This window comes from Frieseomelitta varia, unplaced genomic scaffold (genome assembly GCF_011392965.1).
Source record: "Frieseomelitta varia isolate USP_RPSP 00005682 unplaced genomic scaffold, Fvar_1.2 scaffold_315, whole genome shotgun sequence".
NCBI classification, from domain to species: Eukaryota; Metazoa; Arthropoda; class Insecta; order Hymenoptera; family Apidae; genus Frieseomelitta; species Frieseomelitta varia.
In genome coordinates, this window is record NW_025110052.1 from 201522 (window position 1) to 223324 (window position 21803).

Here is a 21803-nt window from a genome sequence, read left to right on the forward strand (position 1 = left end):
ACATTTATACTGTCAAGTTTAAACAAAATTCTTTTATTACTTTCCATAAAGAAAATAAAATAAAAAATAAAATTAATAAAAAAAAATAAAATAAAAAATAAAATTAATAAAAAAAAATAAAATAAAAAATAAAATTAATAAAAAAAAAAATAATGAAACCAAATTTCACACACTCGTCGATCGAAAAGTCATTATCAGTATAAATATTAATTTTATCAATTTGTAAAACTGCTGTCGCTATTTTTCGCTTTTTACCTCTACGTTGAAAGTATTCGTAAAAGACGCGCTCTAAAAGAATTCTTGACGAAATGCGGCTTCCTGAAGATATAGTATACCGAATCAAGACAATTAGGGCCTCGCGTTTCCGCACAATTCAACGAAATGAATCAAGTTTCAGGGACGAAGGAAATGTCACGTGCCTCGTGCACTTACGTTTTTGTTGAACACGTACACGATGTCCCAGAATTCTTTTTTCTTTTCTTCTTTTTCCTAATCGTCAGTATTTTAAATAATAGAAGAAAACACATTGATGCTTCTCAGTCAAAGTTTTGAGTTAAAACGATAAATACAATGCAGATTTCCTAAGATCTGAACGTAAAGCAGACTCTTCTTCAATAAAACCCGACATCACGTAGAATCTTCATTTTTCTCTCTCGTAACAATCGTTATTTATGAACATTTACAGAAATAACCGTGTGACGTAACTTTGATAAAATGCTATTTAATCATCTATGATATTAAACGTCCTTGCAAGACATGGACGAGAAATTTTTGGCGAGGGACGTTTTGCAATTAAACTTGTCCTGCTAGAAATTGAAATTCCGCTCTTTTTATTACCTTATTTCGTCGTGTCGTGTCTCTCCCTCGCCTGCAACACTTACAAGATGTTGATGTGTCGAAAGTCGACTTCAATCTTCCGCGAGATTACCTTCCCTCCCCCGACCATTAAATCCTTCGACGCGAAACGAAGCTTCTTTGCTCGTCGATATCAGCCATAACGATGTGACTAAGAAGAGTATCTTCGTTGTTGCTTGCCGGCAGATGAGAGACAAACCCCTTGGTCCCGTTCGAACGTAGTCCACATGGATGGAGCAAGCCGGAAGGACTAGACGTCCAACCCGAAATACATCGTCTTCCTGGTCCTCGGTTGGCATCTTCTCCGAATTGCGTTCGTCGCTTGAAGATTGGATTGATTTTACCGTGGCCAAATGTGAGTGTTACTGCTGCTTATTTTTCGAAGGAAGGAAACTCTCGTAGGTAATTTGAAATTCATCGAAAAGCAGAAGAATGTAACGTTATATAAATTGTGTATGTGAATTGCGAGCATAACATAATAAAGACAAATTGTAAATGAATTGGTTCTTCAGTGAGTTACGATTCAAACCAATTCAGTGACTGGAGAAATTGTAAAACAACGTGCTGCGTTTGATGAATTGCAGCGAGGAGGAAGTCGCGGGTGATCGGTGACGACGGGGACGAGGATGGCCAGGAGCAGCGGCATTACAAACACACACCGGCGATGCACCGATCGCACCGTCGTCGTTCATCGCGATGCCGTTGTCGCAGCTTCTAGTACGTCCGCTCACGAGTCACGATCGATCGGAATCGGGTACGGTAGGAACGGCCACGGCATTGCTACCTCTGGCTACATCGGCTACGCTGCTAATTTCGATCAAGGAGAGGGTACGGCCGATTAGAGTCGCCCCTTTCGATACAACTGCCCAGCAGCACGTGATTCATGTAAGTTTCACGCTTCCACCGAAAGCAATCACGTCTCCGTCATTTTATTTCCTTTTTCATTTGTTCTATCAGTTGGTGAGATTGAACCCCTTTTGTTTCCATTTCTCCCTTACTGACGTATCGAACGATTCTGTTTCTTTTTTTTTTTTTATTATTATTATTATTGAGCTGTTGATGAATAAAATTAATGGTTTCTTCTTTTCTTCTTCTTCTTCTTCTTCTTCTGATAGTTTACAGGATTTGAAATTTGGATTTTACGTGATTTATAAGTGAAATGCTGTTGCAAATGAAATGGACGAATCTTCTTACTAAACTTAGCAGCGTTTACAGCTTGCTTGAAAATAATATCATATTAGCGACTGCCTGATTGTTCCCTGAAAGCAGATAACCCGTCGTTATTCGGATTTCTATAATTTATGACCAGAGTCTCAATAGACTTGATGAGTTCCAACGAATGTTTAGAGGAGGTCTTACTCCTGATAGGAAAAGAATAGTGTTTGATCGCTTAGCGCTTAAAATATATATATATATTCTTGGAAAAAGAAAATGGGAAAATCTAATAAATCAATCTTAATTCATTTTAACTGTTGAATTTTCGATTCAATTTTTACCGTTCGATAGTGTACATTTAAACTTGATGAGAATAGTTTAAATTTTCTTCCAAATAATTTAATTTCATTCTATGTAAATCCAAACACGTTTGTTTTGCTATTCCGTGAAGTATTGCAAAACTCAATGATTTCCAATGACGTCTACAAAGAGTCACGGGGCAAATATAATGAAAATAATAGCATCCAATTTCAATGGTCCAATTGGATCATCCAAAAATTTACTAGATATCGCTAATAAAATGGCGCAACTTGGATGCGGTCAGTATTGGCACGAGTGAGATAAGAATCACCCATGATGTTTCGCTGATCCCGATTTATTCCGCTTTGGATCTCGAATCTCGGAGTTATAATACGTCTGAGCTTTTGCAGGTTTAAAAAGTTGCTGCTTACCTCTCGACGAGGAAGTTTTCAGAGTACAATTAGAAAGGGTTCTTTGATACGGCCGGAAGTTTGATTTGCACGTAGAATGAAGTCGTTGTTACGCAACGGCCGTTTGCTGACGCAATGATGATAGAAAAAGAATGCACGATGAATTTCTTATCAGCTGTTTGCATCGTTGGTTTATCGTTGCGCATTAATTACAATTGTATCACGTGTGATCTTGCGAATTGCCTCCTTTTTCCTCGTCGGTTTTTAATTTCACCTGATCGTGTTAGTCGTATAGATGATTTTTCTAGTCAAATGGCAAAACACGATACGTACTAATAATAAAGTTTTGCCAATTTTGCAACACAGCTATTTTAGTGTTCGTTCAGCTTATAGATACCAATATGTTTTCAATGAGGGAGATATTATTTTACAAACACGCGAAGATATTTTTTTTTTTTTAGTTACAAACCAGAGAACAGTTATGCTTGCTCGCGAAAATGATCGTCTTTTCTAATTTATCTTTCTAATATATTTAGCGCAGCTGTTTTAAAGTTTATTCAGCTATCACAAAATCAACTGATATGTTAGTTCTTTTTTCTTTCTTTAAAATCAGTTGTCGATCAGTTCTTCTTATTATTAATGATTATTTATTCGAGTTTAGTTGTTGATATAGTTTTTTAAACGAATCCAACAGATTATTTATATATATACACATTATATAACGTGTGTATATAGTTATCCTATTCAATTTTAAGATGGATAATAATTTAATTAATGAAGCCAATAATAATTTCCTTCGTATAAATGTAATTATTTGAGTTTAAGCATTTTTTTTAATTATTTCAGCAATCTTTTTATTTGAAAAATTAGAATTTTCACAAGAAAATTTCCCGAAGTAACGAAATAATCTTTTTTTTACGTTACAAAATCATTCATAAATCAAGCGACAATAGATTCTGAAACGTATTATCGGCCACCCACGTAGTTGCGGCTTTGCGTGGGGTAAATTACATATATACCATTTCGTTGGCCACTTCGTTGAGCAAGAAATGCAGGCAGCAACATCTTAAAAATGAGAATTCGAAAAGACAATTAACAACTATATTTCATTTACAAATTTGTCCCACCTACATAAGAATTCTAAGACTTATTTAGTTGTTTTATGCAGTCTAATCATTAACTTTTTACTTCATGATATTTCCATATATATATATATGGACGTGCCAACATTAATTATTTATTGTTGTGTGAAGGGAATATTGAAATATTACATTTAATAATTGCATTGTAAACTCGGTGTCGAAATTGAACTTCATGATAAAAAAAAGACTTGATATGAATATGTAAAAGTCATAGATCTTACAATGAGGAACATAAGCTATGTATATCACTATAGAGGAGGTTTATCAGCTGATTCATTGACATACACTACTACTACGATTTTTTCAATCAATTTGATGCCTAGAATCAAACATCTCGAAAATATTGCTCAATCTTTTTTAACAGCTTATATAATGTAGACAAAAGAAGTGCAATACAAAGATGATGTATTAGATGTTTAAGCTCTTGGTTCTGCACTGATGCAAGATGTATCAGCTACGCGCGAATGTTTCATTATTCATTACCAAATGTATCGATGAGACGCTGACAATAATCACCTGATAGATCACGCGTTTAGACTCAGACTTCCATTAGAGAACAGCAGTCCATTCCCAAGACACGTATTCCATCCGCATCCGCCATTTCCTGTTCCATGTAAGTACCTCTTCTTACTTCCGGCTCCTATTTCGGCTAAGTAAATGATATTTTTCTTTTTTTCTCTTTTTTTTCCCATAGGTCAGAATACAGGAACTATGACGAAGACCTTGACATATTCGATGGCATATTGCTCGCTCTTACACGCTCGAACGCTTAAATAGTGCAAACGACGAATTATCGACCACATCGCGACTGTATCTGTGTAACTTAACGTGTATATACGGCACAGGCAGACGTTAGAGGCCCGTGACTTCCCAACAAAGAGCTCCAACTGACAAGAGTCGAAGCGAAAACTTTCGTCACGGCCGGGGGCCAATCATCGGCCAAACCGCCGCTGCTGGATGTTAATCAATAAGAATCTTTTTCCGCGGTTGGTTCGTCCGATACCGTGGAACATGGATCCCCTCGACTCGAGAATTTAGAAGCAACTATATAACAGCGTAAAATAATCTTTTTTTTTTTCCCCCTTTAATCACAATTTCCTTTTCTGATAATCAAACAGTCAACGTATAGTTCAACACGTAGATTGACACATTATACGCTATATATATGTATCAGGCTACAACTTTTTCATTCTTTGTTGTGATACTTTGTTTTTATGCCTTGAAAAAATATGATGAATTAATTGTTCATGATAAACGCACAATTGATAGACAAAGTTTATTTAATAAGTAAATTAAAAATTAATCGACATATGTTATATATATATATATATATATTTTTAGATGCTCGACTTAAATGAAAATGTGTCTTTATACATTTTTACTTTACTTATTATAGTCCATTTTCGCGCATTTACACTTAGCAACCTAAATGGAAAAAAGATCTGCATAAATTAGGAATAACATAATGATGGAAGATAGTGGGACGTTGGTGTTCTGATAGGATTTGTTCGATTTAGAGAGATGTATAAAGGTATAAGGAATATTGAATCGAGGGAATCGGGTGAATGGATTTATGGTTGAAGGGATCGTTAATGGGGAATGATCAGTGGAATGGATATTATAATAGGATAGAAAAATCTGTGGAAAATAGTAGTTCTAGAAGTTCTAGAAATGAAATTGTAGGATTTAAGTAGAGTAGGATTTAAGTGAATGTTGACAAGGTTGTAATGCAGCACTACAGAAGTCATTGAGACAAAGTAAAAATGTACTTGAGCCAAAATGTCGTGTTAATTAGCTTAAACAGGTCCGCGTGTTCTTCCCTTTCGGAATCGATTCACTTGATTCTCGTTTATGTTGCAGAAATCAGAAGGACGAGTACATCTCGCAGAATGGACACGTGCGGGGTCTACTTGTCTCAACTACGAGCGATGCTCGTGAGGAATCTCTTGTTGAAGAAGCGCGAGAAGCGGAAGACTACGGCGGTACGTTAATTACAAAGCAATTAACACTTTGGAAGTTGATTTAACAGGGTTTAACATCTTTTAATGAATGATTCTTCAAACTGAACGAAATACGGCAGAATGCCTCTTTTTAAAGTGATTCATGAAAATATTTCAATGCTTATAGAAATTTTTTAAACATATCATAAACATTGATATACGATAACTTTTATGTAACATATGATACTAAAAGAGAAACAAGATAATAAAAACCTAGTTGTTACATGTCCCATTTATATCATATAAGTTTTGTTTGAAATATTTTTCATGTGAAGAACAATTTATAAATAATTCAAGTAACAGAGTTGGATGACTCATCATGAGTCATTCTTGATTTCTAGATTTCATGATAGCCGTGTCTCATTACTTTACTGAAATGAAATTTGAAAATGTCTTGTATAACATAATATGTTATGTTTGTAAAAATTTTTTACAGTAAGTATTTAAATACTTTCATAAATCACTGTATATTCAATTGTAAAACATTTTAACTGCTATTTTTCAAGCTTTCAATTTTTATATAGAACTTTTTGGTCGAGCAAATAACAAATGCAAGATAAGATATTCTGTTATGGAAATCTTATCAAATTCCGTGTACATAATATGAATCATCAATAGTTTATGACAGAAGTTCAATCAAGTATATCAGAAGGGGGAAAAAAAAATGACAAAACCGTGAATTATTAATCGAAATCGCTAGTTTTGTATAATTATTATTATTTTGTATAATTAAATATCATTGTGCGACTGTTTGTTCCTGGTTTCAAGGTTTTTGTGAAATCCTTCAATTGCATTGAATGTTCCTAGTATACGTTAACGAGAAACTATGCGGTAATGTTTCACCGATTGCCGAGGAATGAGCAGTCTGATTCAAACGATCATGCCACGACCACACAGTTTCATAGGATTTTTATGTGATCGTCTTAGTTATTTTATGAAACGAGGCATCTTGATCGAGCAGTGGTTCGCGTTGGGAGGCCTGGACTAAGTATAGACACGAATACTTATTTTATGTATAAATCGATTTTCTCTGCCACTAACGAGCTATATTTAGGCTCGCCTTTCCTCTCTTCTCTTCGATCTGCCCTTTATCTTAACAAGTCGACGCAGAAGTTTTGACGAACAGCATAACACGCGACTATACCTTAAAAGAAAATAGTCCATCAGTGTGGAACTCGAAGAGGAAAACATCGAATGTCATAATAATTGAAGAGAAACGAAATGGAACATTATAACGATATCAACTTCAATCCTTCAACGTAAATGACTGGACAATATTTGCATTTCTTCAAATTAGTTTTCTCTTCTTCAGAGAAAAAAATTTTACTTTTTTTTTCCTGAAAAAACTTTCAAACCACTTAAAAATTGATCGTATAACGTAGCAAAGACTTCGGTAAATATCTCAGAATTTTTTCAGACTTTTTGAAACAGCTTTTCGTGACATATCATGGGAAGATATATATGAATAAAATTTCACCTGTGCGTAATATTCAAAGAAAGAAAATCAATCATTATACAGCACTTGGAATTGTCATTTATTTGCCATTAAAAGGAAACAGTGTCTTGGGGGAAACTAGTTGAAGAACGAACGAGATTTACACGTGAATGGATCGGTGGATTCGATGTATAGCTTGCTAGGGGATAAATCGAATATGCATTAGAAGGAGAACCGGAAGAAATAGAAAAAAGAAGAAGAAGAGAAATGTGTACGTTGGGGCGCCAGTTTTAAGCTGCAATCCGAATTCACTGGCTTACAATGGAGAGAAAGATGCGCAGATAGTTTCCATGAACGGCGACGAAGTGACTGCGTTCTGTGGACATCCACATTTGCCAACGGGGGAGGGCGTATTGCCAATTCATTTCGTTGGGTGTTTTTGCGTTAGCTTTGTGCCAAGTGGGCCAAGGGTCGTTGTGGACGTCTACAAAAAAAAGGTGAAGGAAAGAAAAGTATGAAGTTTTCTGTTTTCATCGGTATTTTTTTTTTTCTTCTTATTCTTCCTCCGTTGGATATACTCGATCAAGGATAACGTCAAAATACTGTTGGGCGTCGTATGATCTTGACTTCTCAAAATAAATTTACTCATTTAAATGGCCATTTACGTGGTCGATTTCGAAAGGGAGAGAAGATAAATACCTACATTATTTTTAATGTATGTTTCATGTGGCAGAATCGAAAATATAAATGATGAAAGAAGACGATGTTGTTGTACTATGATGATAGAGAGAGAGAGAGAGAGAGAGAGAGAGAGAGAGAGAGAGAGAGAGAGAGAGAGAGAGAGAGAGAGAGAGAGAGTGTATTTATTGCTGGACAAGTAGAGGTATTGGATTCCAAGAGAATTTTACACATTTTGATCAATAAATTTTAAGAGAAAAAAAGAATTCGAGTGATAATAGAGTTGTAGTAGTATTCTGCTACCAATATTTATTTCTTTACACAGCATGCTTTTATTATAAATATATTATAGATATATATATTCAATAATACAACGAGATTTTTCACTAGAAGATATTACATTAATCTTAAACATTAGTTCTACAGAGACTTCAATAATTGCTACTAGATAAGATCAGGAGATCATAAAAATCACTTTTTTTTAGAACTCTTCTGCTTTCCCTCCTTACCTTTAAAAATAGTTGGATCAATAACATTTGTGGGTCCATTATTCCACATGGAAGTAGAAATAGTCTCTGTTGGCTCAACGGCCGAAGGAAGTAAATGAGGACCAACGAGAAAGTAAACTTGTTCAACCCACGGTGGTAGAGACAAACCAGACACACAACACTGCCACAATGGCAAACCCAAATGGACTAGCATCATACGAAAATACACAGTAAAATTATTTGCCAAATGGTACCATCTGTTAGTATCTTCTCGATGCAACCAAATTGTTGGTGATTCTTCTTCCTGTTTCATGCGGTATAACAAGTAGACCTTGGCCATTCCACTCTCTGGAAAACAACTTGCAATTTCAAACATTTTGCAACCATGGTCGTTTCCTTGCAAATTAATTGAATTTGGATTTTCAAAGTCAGTTATGCTGCTGGCAGTGATTTCATTCAGTTTATGAGTATCGTTATCGAGTTCTTGCTTGCTGGAGTCTGTTTGATGATCCTTGTTCGAGTAACGCTTCAGAGAGGAAAGAGTGCCAATTTCCATGCATCCTACAGGAAATTCTTCACCTGTATAAAAAAAAGATGTATTGTGGGGTAATTTAATTATATTCATCATACATCCATATAGATATAAGTTTAGAATAATAATTATTTTTAATTGTGAGACTACAGTAAAGAAAGTGATCAACAGTTTTAGTCGTTCAAGCCTGTTGCCAGTTATTTCTGAATAGAAATGAACATTCTATCAAAAAGATTAATAATTAATTGTTTCGAAAAAAGTATTAAAAACTTTTTTTTTTTAACAAAACGTTTCTTCAATAACTTCCTCAAAACACTACAATTAGAAAAAAATAAATTTTTTACAGTATTAAAACAGCAGAAATGAAGATGATATCAAGTAATGATTACTAATATATCAGTTCAAAAGGAATAATTGTGGATGAAAGTCAATAAAGAGAATCACGAGAATGTGTGGATAATTTTAAAAGGGGTTTACCTGCTATCTCGAGGTTCCATTGAAGCAGGAAACCGTCGATCGAAGCATAGAAGTTCTTAACATCCTCCGGGAGCGTACAACAATGACGTTGCTCCCAGCTGGTAATGGCCGTAGTCTCACATCCATTTCTACGCTCGACTCGTACATTTTTTACGTACAGGAAACTCTCGAGAATTTTCACTACGCCCAACGTAAGATTCTCGTAAAAGGAATCCTCTGTTACGATATCGACGAAGAACGACATATGTATCTTTTAATATTTGTCCACTGAAATCCCGACAACAGTGGAAAAGAATTTCTTTATTTGGAGAATATTTAATAATTCAAACTACCAGATCTGTTTAAATGATGGGGATTTTTAACTTTGATATTATATTATAGGATTCACGAATATTCGCCAAAAAACGAGAACAATCGAAGCTTACTAAATTTATTAATTTTTTACCAGAGAGAAGAACAATTTTCACTCCAAAGAGACTTTATAAATAAAATAATATTTGATTACTTCTATGAGAATTATCAAATAAAGGCAGTGTTAATTTAAAAATTTCGAGAATCAATGCTAATCCAATTATTCTAAAATAATATTTTTCAATCTTTATTTACTCCGTCATGCATCGTTGTTTCTTCTCTCTTATTTTTTTCATTAAACTAATATTTTCAATATGAATTATTCTGTGAACAAGAATTTGTGGTATACAACGAAGAAAATCCTAAAATCGCTTATGAACGACCGTAAAACCGAGAATAATCGCGCTGATGAATCAGACCAGTTTGATCCGTTGTTGATCGTCATGGTGACGAAACACGAAAGCGAATCAGCATATCCACTTTTCCCGTATTCAAACGGATCGACGAGGGGTTGTATCGAACGCTTGCGCAGGTTTACGTTGCACGACAGGTGTGGGAGAAGAGGGTGCAGGTAGAATAATTATTATGCACGCACGGGGGAGGTTCCTTTCAGAAACTACCGTGTGCACCGTCTCCCCACTCTTATTCAATCGAAATTGTGCATGATTTTTAACGTATGTATTATTAACCGTAGATGAGAGAGAACAGCTGCTGATGACGACTGAGAATTCAGTTAAAAACTTGTACGATGTCTTGGAAATGTCCATCCATCTGTTTCATATTATTTTCTAGAAAATTTTCCTTCGTGTGGCTAATGTTTCTTTTTAATCTCTTTTACTGTGAATAATTTATCATTGCAAATTAGATTATATATGTACATGTTTTGCTGGACACGTTTCTAAGATATTATAAAATTCAATTGAAAAAAATTGGAATTCACATGTTAATTCTCGTTTAACTTTTTTTCTTTTTAATTTTTACAGGAGATTTTCCTCCCCCTTTGTACCCTAGGAGTGTTGATAGTAGTAAAAGTATTGCCACCAAATCCAAATTATCCCGCAATGACAACGCAGAGGCAGGAGGGTGGTATATTCGAGACGTTCAATGGCTACAAGAACAATACGATAGCCGTTGTTCCAAACTCAACAGAAACTTTGGTACATGTTCCTGTCATTAAGAGTTTTGTCTACAGATCACTACTATGCACTATACAATCTACTATACCATGCTACTACTAACTATCTTTACAACGTTATTCTTGTTTCAGACCTTTTTAAATTCGATGAATACCTTATGGTTATCAATGTGGGACTATCCTGGCAAACTTCCTTTAAATTTCATGGTGTTTGATACGAAGGATGATCTGCAAGCGGCATACTGGAGAGACCCATATAGTGTACCTTTGGCAGTAATCTTCGAGGATTCTAAACCTATATCTCAGCATCTATTGTAATATCTAATTTAAAAGCATTTGATAATAATCAGTTTAAAGAAGTAATAGTCGAGTAGTGCATATTTAATCGTTGTGTTGCAATTTGTATTAGGTATGAGATAAGAACTAATCCATCATATACGAATCCACCTTCACCGACTGAATTATATTCCGCCCCAGTTACTTGCCGAAAAGATACGAGCCACTGGTTGGGTGGCGTATTGTCGATAGAGACTGGTGGATCATGTCCTGTGAATAATTATTTGCACTCAGGTTTCCTGGCATTACAAATGATAGTGGATATTACAAAGATAAGAGTATGTTTTGAGTTGTACATTTTAATAAATTTGTAACACAATGATGAAAAGTTTATTACATATTTATTTAATATATTCTGTATATTGACAATTTACAGTTAGACACAGGGAATACAGATTTAACTGTACCAGATATCAAACTAGAAATGTTCCCTAAAGAAGCTTTCACCGCAGGTAAATGTTTAGAATGTTTAATTATAAATAATTTCTAATTAGTACATCAGATTATTATTTATAAAAACAAAGCAATCTTTAGGAATTAAGTTAGTAATAATTAAATGTTTCTTTTATGGCTGTATTTCTAAGGATATTTTTTATTTAGACTGGATGCTGGCCTTTAGAGTTGTTATACCTCTTTTTATGGTCCTGGCTCTTTCGCAATTTGTCACTTACCTTCTGATCCTGATAGTCGGTGAGAAAGAGAAAAAGATCAAAGAAGGAATGAAGATAATGGGCCTAAAAGATTCGATATTCTGGTGGGTAAATGTTATTTAAAAATCAATTAATAGACTTCAAAATTCATACATTCACTTCAAATATTGACATACATTTAATGATTTTTATGTTGCATGATAAAAAGAAATTGAAAAAGAAATTCAGATTTAAAAAATGAAAAACTGAAAATTATAATTTCAGGTTATCGTGGTTCATTATCTACAGCGTTTTTGTCTTATTACTCTCTGCTGTTGGAGTAATACTACTGTTTACATTACAAATGTTTCAACACACACACTTTTTACCAATATTCCTTTTGGTAGTGCTCTATAGTTTCTCCATAATCATGTTCGCTTTTATGATAACACCCTTCTTCGATAAATCACGAGTAAGTATTCCATTGATACTGTTCTGCTACTTTTGTGTCTTTTTTTATTAAATTATTTTTTTTATTCTTTTATCAGACTGCCGGTGTGCTTGGCAATTTCGCAGTCACGATAATGAGCTTGATGTACTTTATTCAAGTCTTTATAAATGACTCTAGCTCAGTCCCGTTTTGGTTAGTCTCTCTTCTTAGTCCAACTGGCGTTGCTTTGGCTATGGATAAGGTTCGTATCACAATACGTAATAAGATCAGTGTTGTATTAATTAAAGAAAAGGAAATCCTACGAATAAAAAATTTTGTAGGCTCTTGTACTAGATCTACAAGGAGAGGGAGTCAACTTTGACAATCTTTGGTCAGGTCCTGGTATACCATTTGGGGGAAGTCTTATTATGATGACTTTAGATATAATTCTCTATGCTTGCTTAGCTTACTATTTTGACTCTGTTATACCAAGTACGTTTTTTTAAAAATACGTGTACATTCACATTAATTGTATTATTAATAAATAACAAATAGTTAAATATTAAATATTTAATTTAGGTGAATATGGAACAAAAAGGACTCCCTGGTTTTGCTTCACGCCTGAATTTTGGTGTCAGAGAAAAGCACCACGGGTGGGTTTCATTAACAATAACCCAAAACATTGGATATGAAAGAAAATAGAAAAGAAATATATTCGCAGTTGTATTTGCAGGTACCATCATCGAACGGTGAGTCGAATTCTTTCATCCCTGGTGAAGAAACTAACCGTGACGTTGAGCCTGTAGTCCGTGAAATGAAGGGTCGTGAAGCAATTAGAATAGTCGATCTTTACAAATCTTACCAGAAGTGTCGTAAAGCAGAAATTAAAGCCGTGAATGGTATTAATTTAACTATTTACGAGGGTCAAATTACGGCGATACTTGGACACAATGGAGCTGGCAAAACAAGTCTTTTCAATATATTAACTGGCCTGACCGCACCTACCGCTGGCACTGCTTTAATATTTGGTTACGATGTTCGAGATTCTAATGATATGCAGATGATTAGAAGTATGACTGGTGTTTGTCCACAACATGACATCCTTTTCGATCTTCTCACACCTCGCGAGCATCTTGAATTCTTCGCTGCTGTACGTGGCATCCCAAAATCGATGATTGAACACGAGGTAATATAATGTAATATACTGAAGTTGTATGAGAATATTTTGTACGAATCATAAATAACTAAAAAAAAAAAATTGTATGTGACTATTTTTAGGTAAAAAAGACTTTGAAAGATATTGATTTAACTGAGAAAGCAGATACTTTTGCAAAATATTTAAGCGGGGGGCAAAAGAGAAAATTGTCTGTAGGTATCGCCATTATCGGTGATCCGAAGATTATTATCCTCGATGAACCAACAGCTGGAGTTGATCCCTACTCTAGGAGACAGATGTGGTCTTTCTTACAGTCTAGACGTCACGGAAAAGTGATTCTATTGACGACCCATTTTATGGATGAAGCAGATATATTAGCTGATAGGAAAGCAGTTATTAGCAAAGGAAAGCTGAGGTGCTGTGGCAGTTCTTTGTTCTTAAAAAATAAATTTGGCATCGGATATCACTTAACGTATGTGGGATATTTGTTAAATAATGAAGAACAACGAATTTTATTAAACATATTTAATAAAAACGTATTTGTGAATGTATAACAGGTTAGTACTTGAAGGAAATGCGAGAGAACACGCCATTACCAGATTAGTAACATCTCATGTATCGAAAGCAGAAAAGGCAAGACGTCATGGACGCGAACTGAGTTTTATTTTACCTCACAATTCAGTGGAAAGCTTCGCACCACTTTTCTCAGCTATAGAACATGAGATCAAAACTCGGTCAAGTAGATTAGGCATCAGTAGTTACGGAGTATCAATGACTACTTTAGAAGAAGTATTTCTGCATTTAGAAAAGGACGAAGGCCCTGAGTATACTATGGATAATTTATCAAAAAAGATGGTGCGCAATCGTGCATTAAGCAGATCTTTATCATTGCAATCTAAGAGTACTTCTTATCAGAGTTTGCAGAACGAAGGTGTTACTGTTCAGAATGACGGTCAAGCAAAAGGTACATTTAATTTAATATCTACAAAGTATTATAAAGTTCACAATTTATGAATTCTTACTATATTTTATTATAGAGGCAGGAGATTTACCGGATGGCGTTCATAATGATAGGAATCCTCCTGTTCTTGGCCTCGGATTAGACCCCATAAAAATTCGGCCTAACTTCCTTCAAACCTTATATGCTATGCTTCGCCTAAGGATACTCAGACTCTTTAGAAACATCCAGCTATTGTACTTCACTATCGTTGCGCCTCTTTTTCTAGTAGTTGTTGGCCTTCATTTAAATAGCATTCAAACAGTTGAGGTCAAGATGCATTCTCTTAAATTGAATACCGGTATGTTTTTAAATAATTATATTTCTATGAATTTGGGAAATAATTTCCATTTTAGTACAACCTTTTCTTTTTTCTTTCACAGACACCTACGGAAATGAGACCAAAATTTTGTACGCGAATAATACCGACCACGACATCACAGATTTAATAGATGGAATAAGTCAAAATGTAAAGAACATTGAAGAATATTATGGAAATTTTGCAAATTTGTTAAAAATTGCACCACACATAGCTGCTTTTAACATCACTGAGTATAGTTTATCTAGAATCAATTTAACTGTCGCATATAACGACACCATGCAACATTCCCTACCAATCTTAATAAACCTATTATCAAACACTTATTACAGGTATAGTTGGTAATTCATTAATATATCGTAGATTTAAATAATTGTATATAAAATTCATTTATTTTCTTTAGATTGATCTCGGATGAAGATAATACAAAACCAATTGAAGTTAAGACACATCCTTTTCAGCAAACTTCTCAGCCACAAGAATTCAATATTGGCACAGCGAGTTCCGCTTTGTTTATTGGAATGAATTTTGTATTGTTACCAATAACTTTAGTTGTAGACATGGTCTACGATCGTGAAGTAAGACTTTTTTTTATTAATTGTGTTTCTAAAATAGTATATTATTTATTTTATTATTTTTAAATGTTTGTTATTTAAAAACAATATATTGTACAGTATTTCTTATATTTTTAGATAAAAGCGAAGAATCAGCTTCGTGTCAATGGTCTGTCTTTTTCTATGTACTTTCTGACGTACTTTATTGTACTTGTCGGCCTGATGACTTTCATTTGTTTATGTATTCTTGGCATCATATTTCTCTTTGACGTGCCTTCGCTTCAAGAAATACCAGCTCTTATTACTTTAGGTGGTCTTCTGATGCTTTATTGTCCATCATCCATTCTATTCTCGACATGTTTGAGTTATATCTTTGATAAGATGGATTCTGCTCAAAGTATTTTGCCGAATATTGCAACTTTCATTGGGCTTATACCGTTTATACTAGTCACAATTCTTGATATGCTGGGCCTTAGTAAGTTATACATTCTTTAAACACTAAATTGTTTATATATCACTTTTGTTAAGGATCATATTTATAATTGCATATGAAAATAATGAAATATGTTTGTTTAAACACTCTAATTTATTATTACAATCAAATAATTAATAAACTTCTCAGGTGGAACAGCAGCGTTCATTCTACATGTAATTTTTTCTTTACTGAACACATTGTACGTACCATATGCTGCAGTGTATTATGTAGAAAGAGTACATCTAATGTGCTCTATTAATGCTGCTTGCCATCATTTAACTATGTCTGATTATTTAACCACGGAAATCATTTTAATGGCCTTTGGCGTGCTTCTGCACTGCCCGGTGTGGTTTTTCGTGCTTTTACTGTTAGACATTAAAAAAAGTGGTGGTAATGTTAGCGATATATTGAAGCATTTCCTGGTTAGTGTATAATTGATATAGTAGATTGAAAATTAAGAGATAAACTTATTTCGTTCAAAAAAATATTCGTCTTTTTCAGCGTAATGGCGGATCGATTGGTGAGGAAATAATGGAAAACTCTGACGTTGGTGAACACGAAGATGCAGACGTTAAAGCAGAAAAGCAGAAAGTCTTCAATTTAATTAGTTCATCATCCGTTCAAGAGCCACCTGTAGTTCTAGTACAGGTATTGTTCTTCTACTATACATTGTTTTTATTGTCATAATCTCTGTGTATTATATAACCAAAGTTACATATTTATTAGAATTTGAGGAAAGAATATCGACAAAAAGATACAGGATCATGCAGTTGTTGTTCAAAACAAGATGAAGAAGCTAGTCAAATACAACGAAAAGTTGCTGTAAGAAACCTTTCGTTAGCGGTTGAACCAGGGGAAGTATTCGGTTTATTGGGTCACAGCGGTGCTGGCAAAACGACAACAATGAAGATTATTATAGCTGAAGAAGCAGCCAGTCGAGGCAGAGTGCAGATCGGTGGTCATAATATTAATTCAAGTATGACAGAAGCTTTTAAACAAATGGGATATTGTCCCCAACACGATGCTCAATGGAAGAATATTACTGTTAGGGAACACTTGGAATGTTACGCCGCCATTCGTGGTGTACCATGGAGTGATATCGGCAGGTGATTAACTCGAGCTACTTTAACATTAATATATAATTCTCAAATAGAGTAAAAAGTACAAACAAAACAAAGCTCCATGTTACAGAATCGTGGATTTATATCTTACTGGTTTGCAAATTCACGAACACGCCGACAAACAAACTCAGGAATGTTCGGGTGGAACTAGAAGGAAACTTAGTTTTGCCATGGCAATGATCGGAGGTCCAAAAGTTGTTTTAATGGATGAACCTAGTGCGGGAATGGATCCTAGGTCAAAAAGGTTTTTGTGGGATACAATTCTTGCTAGTTTTCAGGTTTGCGTTACTCTGTTGAAACTTTTCATTTCTTAAAGTGCATGATTATTAATGGCCCATTTTGTTACTAACAGGGTGGTAGAGGTGCAATTTTAACCACTCATTCAATGGAAGAAGCTGATGCTCTCTGTTCCAGAGTGGGTATAATGGTGAAAGGAGAGTTAAGATGCATTGGCTCTACTCAGCATCTCAAGAATTTATATGGCGCAGGCTATACCCTTGAAATGAAACTCTTAGGCGGTGATTGTACACCAACGACACCCTCCGGTGATAGAATTACTAGTCTGAAAGAATTTGTTTCCAGTCTTTTTCCAGATGCAACTCTCGAAGAAAGTTTTGCCGACAGATTAGTTTTTGCTGTTCCTCAACATGCAGTCACCTCGCTGGCCGAGTGTTTCACGCAGTTGGAGAAAGGTAAACATCAAATAAACAATTAAATTATCGCACGTTGTTATTAAATTGAAACTTCGATTGAAACTTAATTGAAATTTCGATTTTTAGCCAAGCTCGAGTTAGATATCGAAGAATACAGTTTTAGCCAAACTACTTTGGAGCAAGTTTTCCTTAAATTTTCCCACTATGACGAATCTAATTCAGGAGAATGATGACTCACACAAACGAGTGTATTTATTCCCATGTGCTGTATAGTGAAATACTCATGGAACTGCTCAACTTGTGCAAAAAGTGTAAAAAATGTTATTCTTGAAAGAAGTGATTTGTTCTTTAGTGTTCCCACATACTACTGAAAATCACGAAGACAGAAACGATTTCTGCATTCTAAAATATCAAGCATATTCTAATAGTTACGTGAAAAGACTTTATATTATCTTTGGATGCAAACTTTGAAGATTACCGATCCTATTTTGATCCTCGAGGATTCTGTGAGTGAAAGAAAACGTATTTTTACGATATACATCGATCGACCTAATTGCTAAAAAAAAAATTAGATATTTTTTTTTGAGCCGATGTATCGTATCGTTACGTTCGTCAGAATTAAACAGTGACTTCCTGAAGATAAATTGAAAATGGACATATGTGTAAAATTAATTGAGCTGTAAATAGTGGAAAGCTGTGAACGATTTATTCGGTTCAATCTGCAAGAAAAAGGAGTAACAATACTACTTAAATAGTAATATTCATAATTTTGAAATTATATTGTAATATAGTCTATTATTCGATTCCTACGGATATTACGAATAGGTCTCATAATTAATATTGCTGTGGAATTGGAACATTATTATCATCATTATAAGAATAATATTAAACATTGACAGGGAAGGAAACAAGAATCCAAGGATCAATATTAAATTCTTTTTAAATGCAGTGAATTCAATGAATTACCTATTTACATTGATAAAATGTAGAAACACAAACACCTGTATATTCATTTTAGTGATATTTATGATTGCTCGTGGTTATTTCGAGCACTGTTAAAAAAAGAAATAGCATCGTTGTTCAGAAAGGGTGCTATTATATCGAGAAAGGCTACGTAACATACAATCGGGGCAGTTTGATTTGAGCATATAAAATAGTGTGTAGTACGTATTTATAAATACTTCTCCAATTCGCTTATGGTCTTTACCGAAGCCTTTTGAATAACGAAAAATGAAGTTGATAGGTTGTTAATCTTGCCTCGGTAGCACGTAAGACGATAATTTAATACAAGACTTCTGTGGCAGAAGCAAGCGAAGTATGATAGAACAACTTGAATTCAGTAAAATATATTACAAGAAATTTTAAATAGTCCATGAATCATTTCATAATTTATGTTAAGAAAAACTACATTATGACAAAATTATTTATAACTATCTTTTTACACAATTTTCTGTTCAATGTTATAATTTAATTGTTCATTTCCCAACGTTCTTATTTTTCTAGAGAATATTTCATTTTTTACTGCAAATGCAAATCTTCAGTAAATAAGATAGTATGATAAAAACGAGTTGAAAACTAACAAAAAACAATAATTTTTTATTATATTATGTGAAGCTGCATTACATTGAACCCTATTTAAGAGTGGACTTTAAAAATAAATCTAAAAAGGGTTAGATATTTTGTTCTGTATGATCAAGAGGGCCTGGTATGTGTTAAGAATGATTCGTTTAAAAAGTAAAAAGAAAAATATTTAAAGAAAGACTTAGTTGTCATGCTAGGGAAAAATATGTGCTCTCAAAATTTTTCATCGGAGAACAAATTTTTTTAGATATTTATGTGCGTACACTCGATCTTCCGTGGTAAAAAAAAAAATAAAATAAAAAAACTCTAAAAAATTAAACGGAAGGAATAGTAGGAGCACTGGTTGGAGGACTGAATGAAATATTTTGTAGATTATAGTGCATAGGTAGTCAAAAAATAAAAATTTCATTGTGTAAGAAGGTATTGATTTTTGTAAATAAAACTCGATGTAAGAAAGATTCTTACATGTATAGGAAATGTAAAATGATGAAAAAACGTACGCTAATTGTGCATACGCGTATTTATAAAGGGATTGTGTACGCACAAGTCTCATTCTAGCTAATACCACATTAATATAAAATTTAGTCAATTATGGAATTAACATGAATGAAAGGAAAAACTGCAGATAATTTTATGAAAATTATATATATAAATATATAAATATACGTATATTTATATATTTATATAAAACATAATATATACATATATGTATATCATTTTTTAACAACATTGATTATGTTTTAAGTATATCATGACTACGAAATGTATGGGAATATTATAAAACATTCCTAAACACAACTACTGTTGTTGCATTAAGAAATAGAACATAACTTAAATTCACGCTAAGTGATCTTTATTTTTTTTTTGTCTCTAGTTATATCTACATAATATATTCTCTGCTCATACTAATCGCCACTTTTTGGCTTTTCCTGTTACGGCTCATTCATATTCGTTGAGTTTTTCACATCGATCGATATATATGTATATATACATATAATAAATTATATATGTGTATATATATTATTAATATATATTTATATTTATGTAATTAAAGAGTTTGCAATGAGAATTGGAATGACTATTGATTCTTAGATTTTCTTAAAAATTTTATGAAACTAAATTTGCAAACCATTCAATTTGTTTATGAATAAAACATAAAGTAAAGTTGCTTCTAGTTTAAAACAAAAAAAGAAACTTCAAATTTCTCTGCGTGAGCAATTTTATTGTATTTCAGATATATCAATTGTTTCACAGATGTGTGATATCATTCATAAGATTAAATCTTCAATTTTAGAAGGAATAAAATATTTCTTTCAAATGAAAGAATTTGGAACTAAAAATAGAGGACACACAATTCGCTTTTAGTGCAAACCCTTTGATTCCTTGTAAAGATACATCATTAAATTGATTTGATCTTTATCGTTGCTATTTAAAGTTTCCACGTTCTTTACATTTGTTTGCAATATTAGCTATTGAAATGTATATAGAGAGACGATGCAAATGACCATAAGTATAGTCAAAACTTAATGACTTATATAAGTCATTAGTACATATGATTTTCTAGAAATAATATATACATATATTCGTATCGAGACACTACTCGTAGGCCATTGTTAAGCCGACTTTCTCAACGAAAAAATCGAAGCAAAAGGAAGAAAATTTTTGCACACACACACACACCTACACACCCACACCCACACCCACACATACACATACACATGCGCGCACGATCACACACATGCATGCACGCACTCAAGCACTCGCGCGCGCGACCGGTCATCGGATAAGGATTTCGCGCGTTTTGATAGATGCACTCATACACTCAAAGACATTAAGAGAGAAAGAGACTCATGTATAGGTACGACTATTAAAGGAAAAAAAAAAAATAATGCGATTATCATCAATAAAAGAAAAAAAAGCTACACGTCGAATCATCCTGTCGATGAACGGTTGACTTTAAGCGGAACTATAATATTTGTTGTGTAAAGTACATGTAATCGATTGGTTAAATGGAAGCTTTTTCACCAATAAAAAGATGATCAGTTAAACATTTACGAAGTGTCCTTCTTCAAGCGTTTTTTTAAAACTATAAACAAGACAAAAAAAGAAAAAAAAAAGAAGAAAAAATAAGAAGGCCCGAAAAAACATACGAGATACTCCCGAGAAGTATTCTTGCTTCTCGAAATCGATCCATATTGTTGTTTAACATATAATTTTAGAGTAACGTATAGCGATATACATTCGATCTAATTAGTGTTTGTTATGTATTAATTAGCAGAATAATAGGGATAAGTATCATTTCTTTTTTTGAGGCATCTTTGTTTTTCATAGTGTACTGCGAGCGCCAACGAAAACATTGCAGATTTTTCGATTTATCCAGAAATTCTGTATAAACTGATATGACTGTTTGTTTCGAAGCGTAAATATTTGGATAAGTATTACAGTTATTACAGTTACGTGATATTCATGCCTTTGATTTTCTAATTTTTTTTCAATTTTGACTCATTATTTAGCAGTACCATTTTCTTTTATCTTTTCAAGTTTCAAGTTCGTATATAACAAATTTTGTCTGTTTGTAAATGTGAGATTATTCG

General features: G+C 33.6%; 3 protein-coding genes across 6 annotated transcripts; 1 reads left to right on the forward strand and 2 right to left on the reverse strand.

The window, feature by feature from the left end:
* Positions 1-534: 534 nt before the first annotated feature.
* Positions 535-1563, reverse strand: LOC122529953. The gene is made up of 2 exons (XM_043656521.1): positions 1440-1563; positions 535-1212 (listed from the first exon to the last, which is right to left on the reverse strand). The coding sequence occupies exons 1-2, from the start codon at positions 1545-1547 to the stop codon at positions 946-948; spliced, it is 375 nt and encodes a 124-aa protein (XP_043512456.1). The 5' UTR covers positions 1548-1563; the 3' UTR covers positions 535-945.
* A 39-nt stretch (positions 1564-1602) lies between these two features.
* LOC122529947 (cholesterol transporter ABCA5-like) lies at positions 1603-21263 on the forward strand. 4 transcript variants are annotated; one of them, XM_043656508.1, is made up of 26 exons: positions 1603-1740; positions 4275-4475; positions 4557-4918; positions 5723-5844; positions 10807-10980; positions 11091-11272; positions 11368-11572; positions 11671-11746; positions 11895-12048; positions 12209-12395; positions 12472-12615; positions 12695-12845; positions 12933-13006; positions 13087-13539; positions 13632-13981; positions 14067-14473; positions 14547-14807; positions 14890-15157; positions 15229-15403; positions 15518-15854; positions 16002-16276; positions 16356-16502; positions 16581-16960; positions 17046-17253; positions 17328-17667; positions 17755-21263. In XM_043656508.1, the coding sequence occupies exons 4-26, from the start codon at positions 5752-5754 to the stop codon at positions 17856-17858; spliced, it is 5145 nt and encodes a 1714-aa protein (XP_043512443.1). In that variant the 5' UTR covers positions 1603-1740; positions 4275-4475; positions 4557-4918; positions 5723-5751; the 3' UTR covers positions 17859-21263. The 4 variants fall into 4 exon arrangements, with proteins under 4 accessions (XP_043512443.1, XP_043512444.1, XP_043512445.1 ...); XM_043656510.1 differs by lacking the exon at positions 4275-4475 and having other exon boundaries at positions 1607-1740; XM_043656509.1 differs by lacking the exons at positions 4275-4475; positions 4557-4918 and having other exon boundaries at positions 1605-1740.
* LOC122529952 (tubulin polyglutamylase complex subunit 2) lies at positions 8437-9785 on the reverse strand. Its single transcript, XM_043656520.1, has 2 exons — positions 9473-9785; positions 8437-9042 (listed from the first exon to the last, which is right to left on the reverse strand). The coding sequence occupies exons 1-2, from the start codon at positions 9714-9716 to the stop codon at positions 8447-8449; spliced, it is 840 nt and encodes a 279-aa protein (XP_043512455.1). The 5' UTR covers positions 9717-9785; the 3' UTR covers positions 8437-8446.
* Positions 21264-21803: the final 540 nt, after the last annotated feature.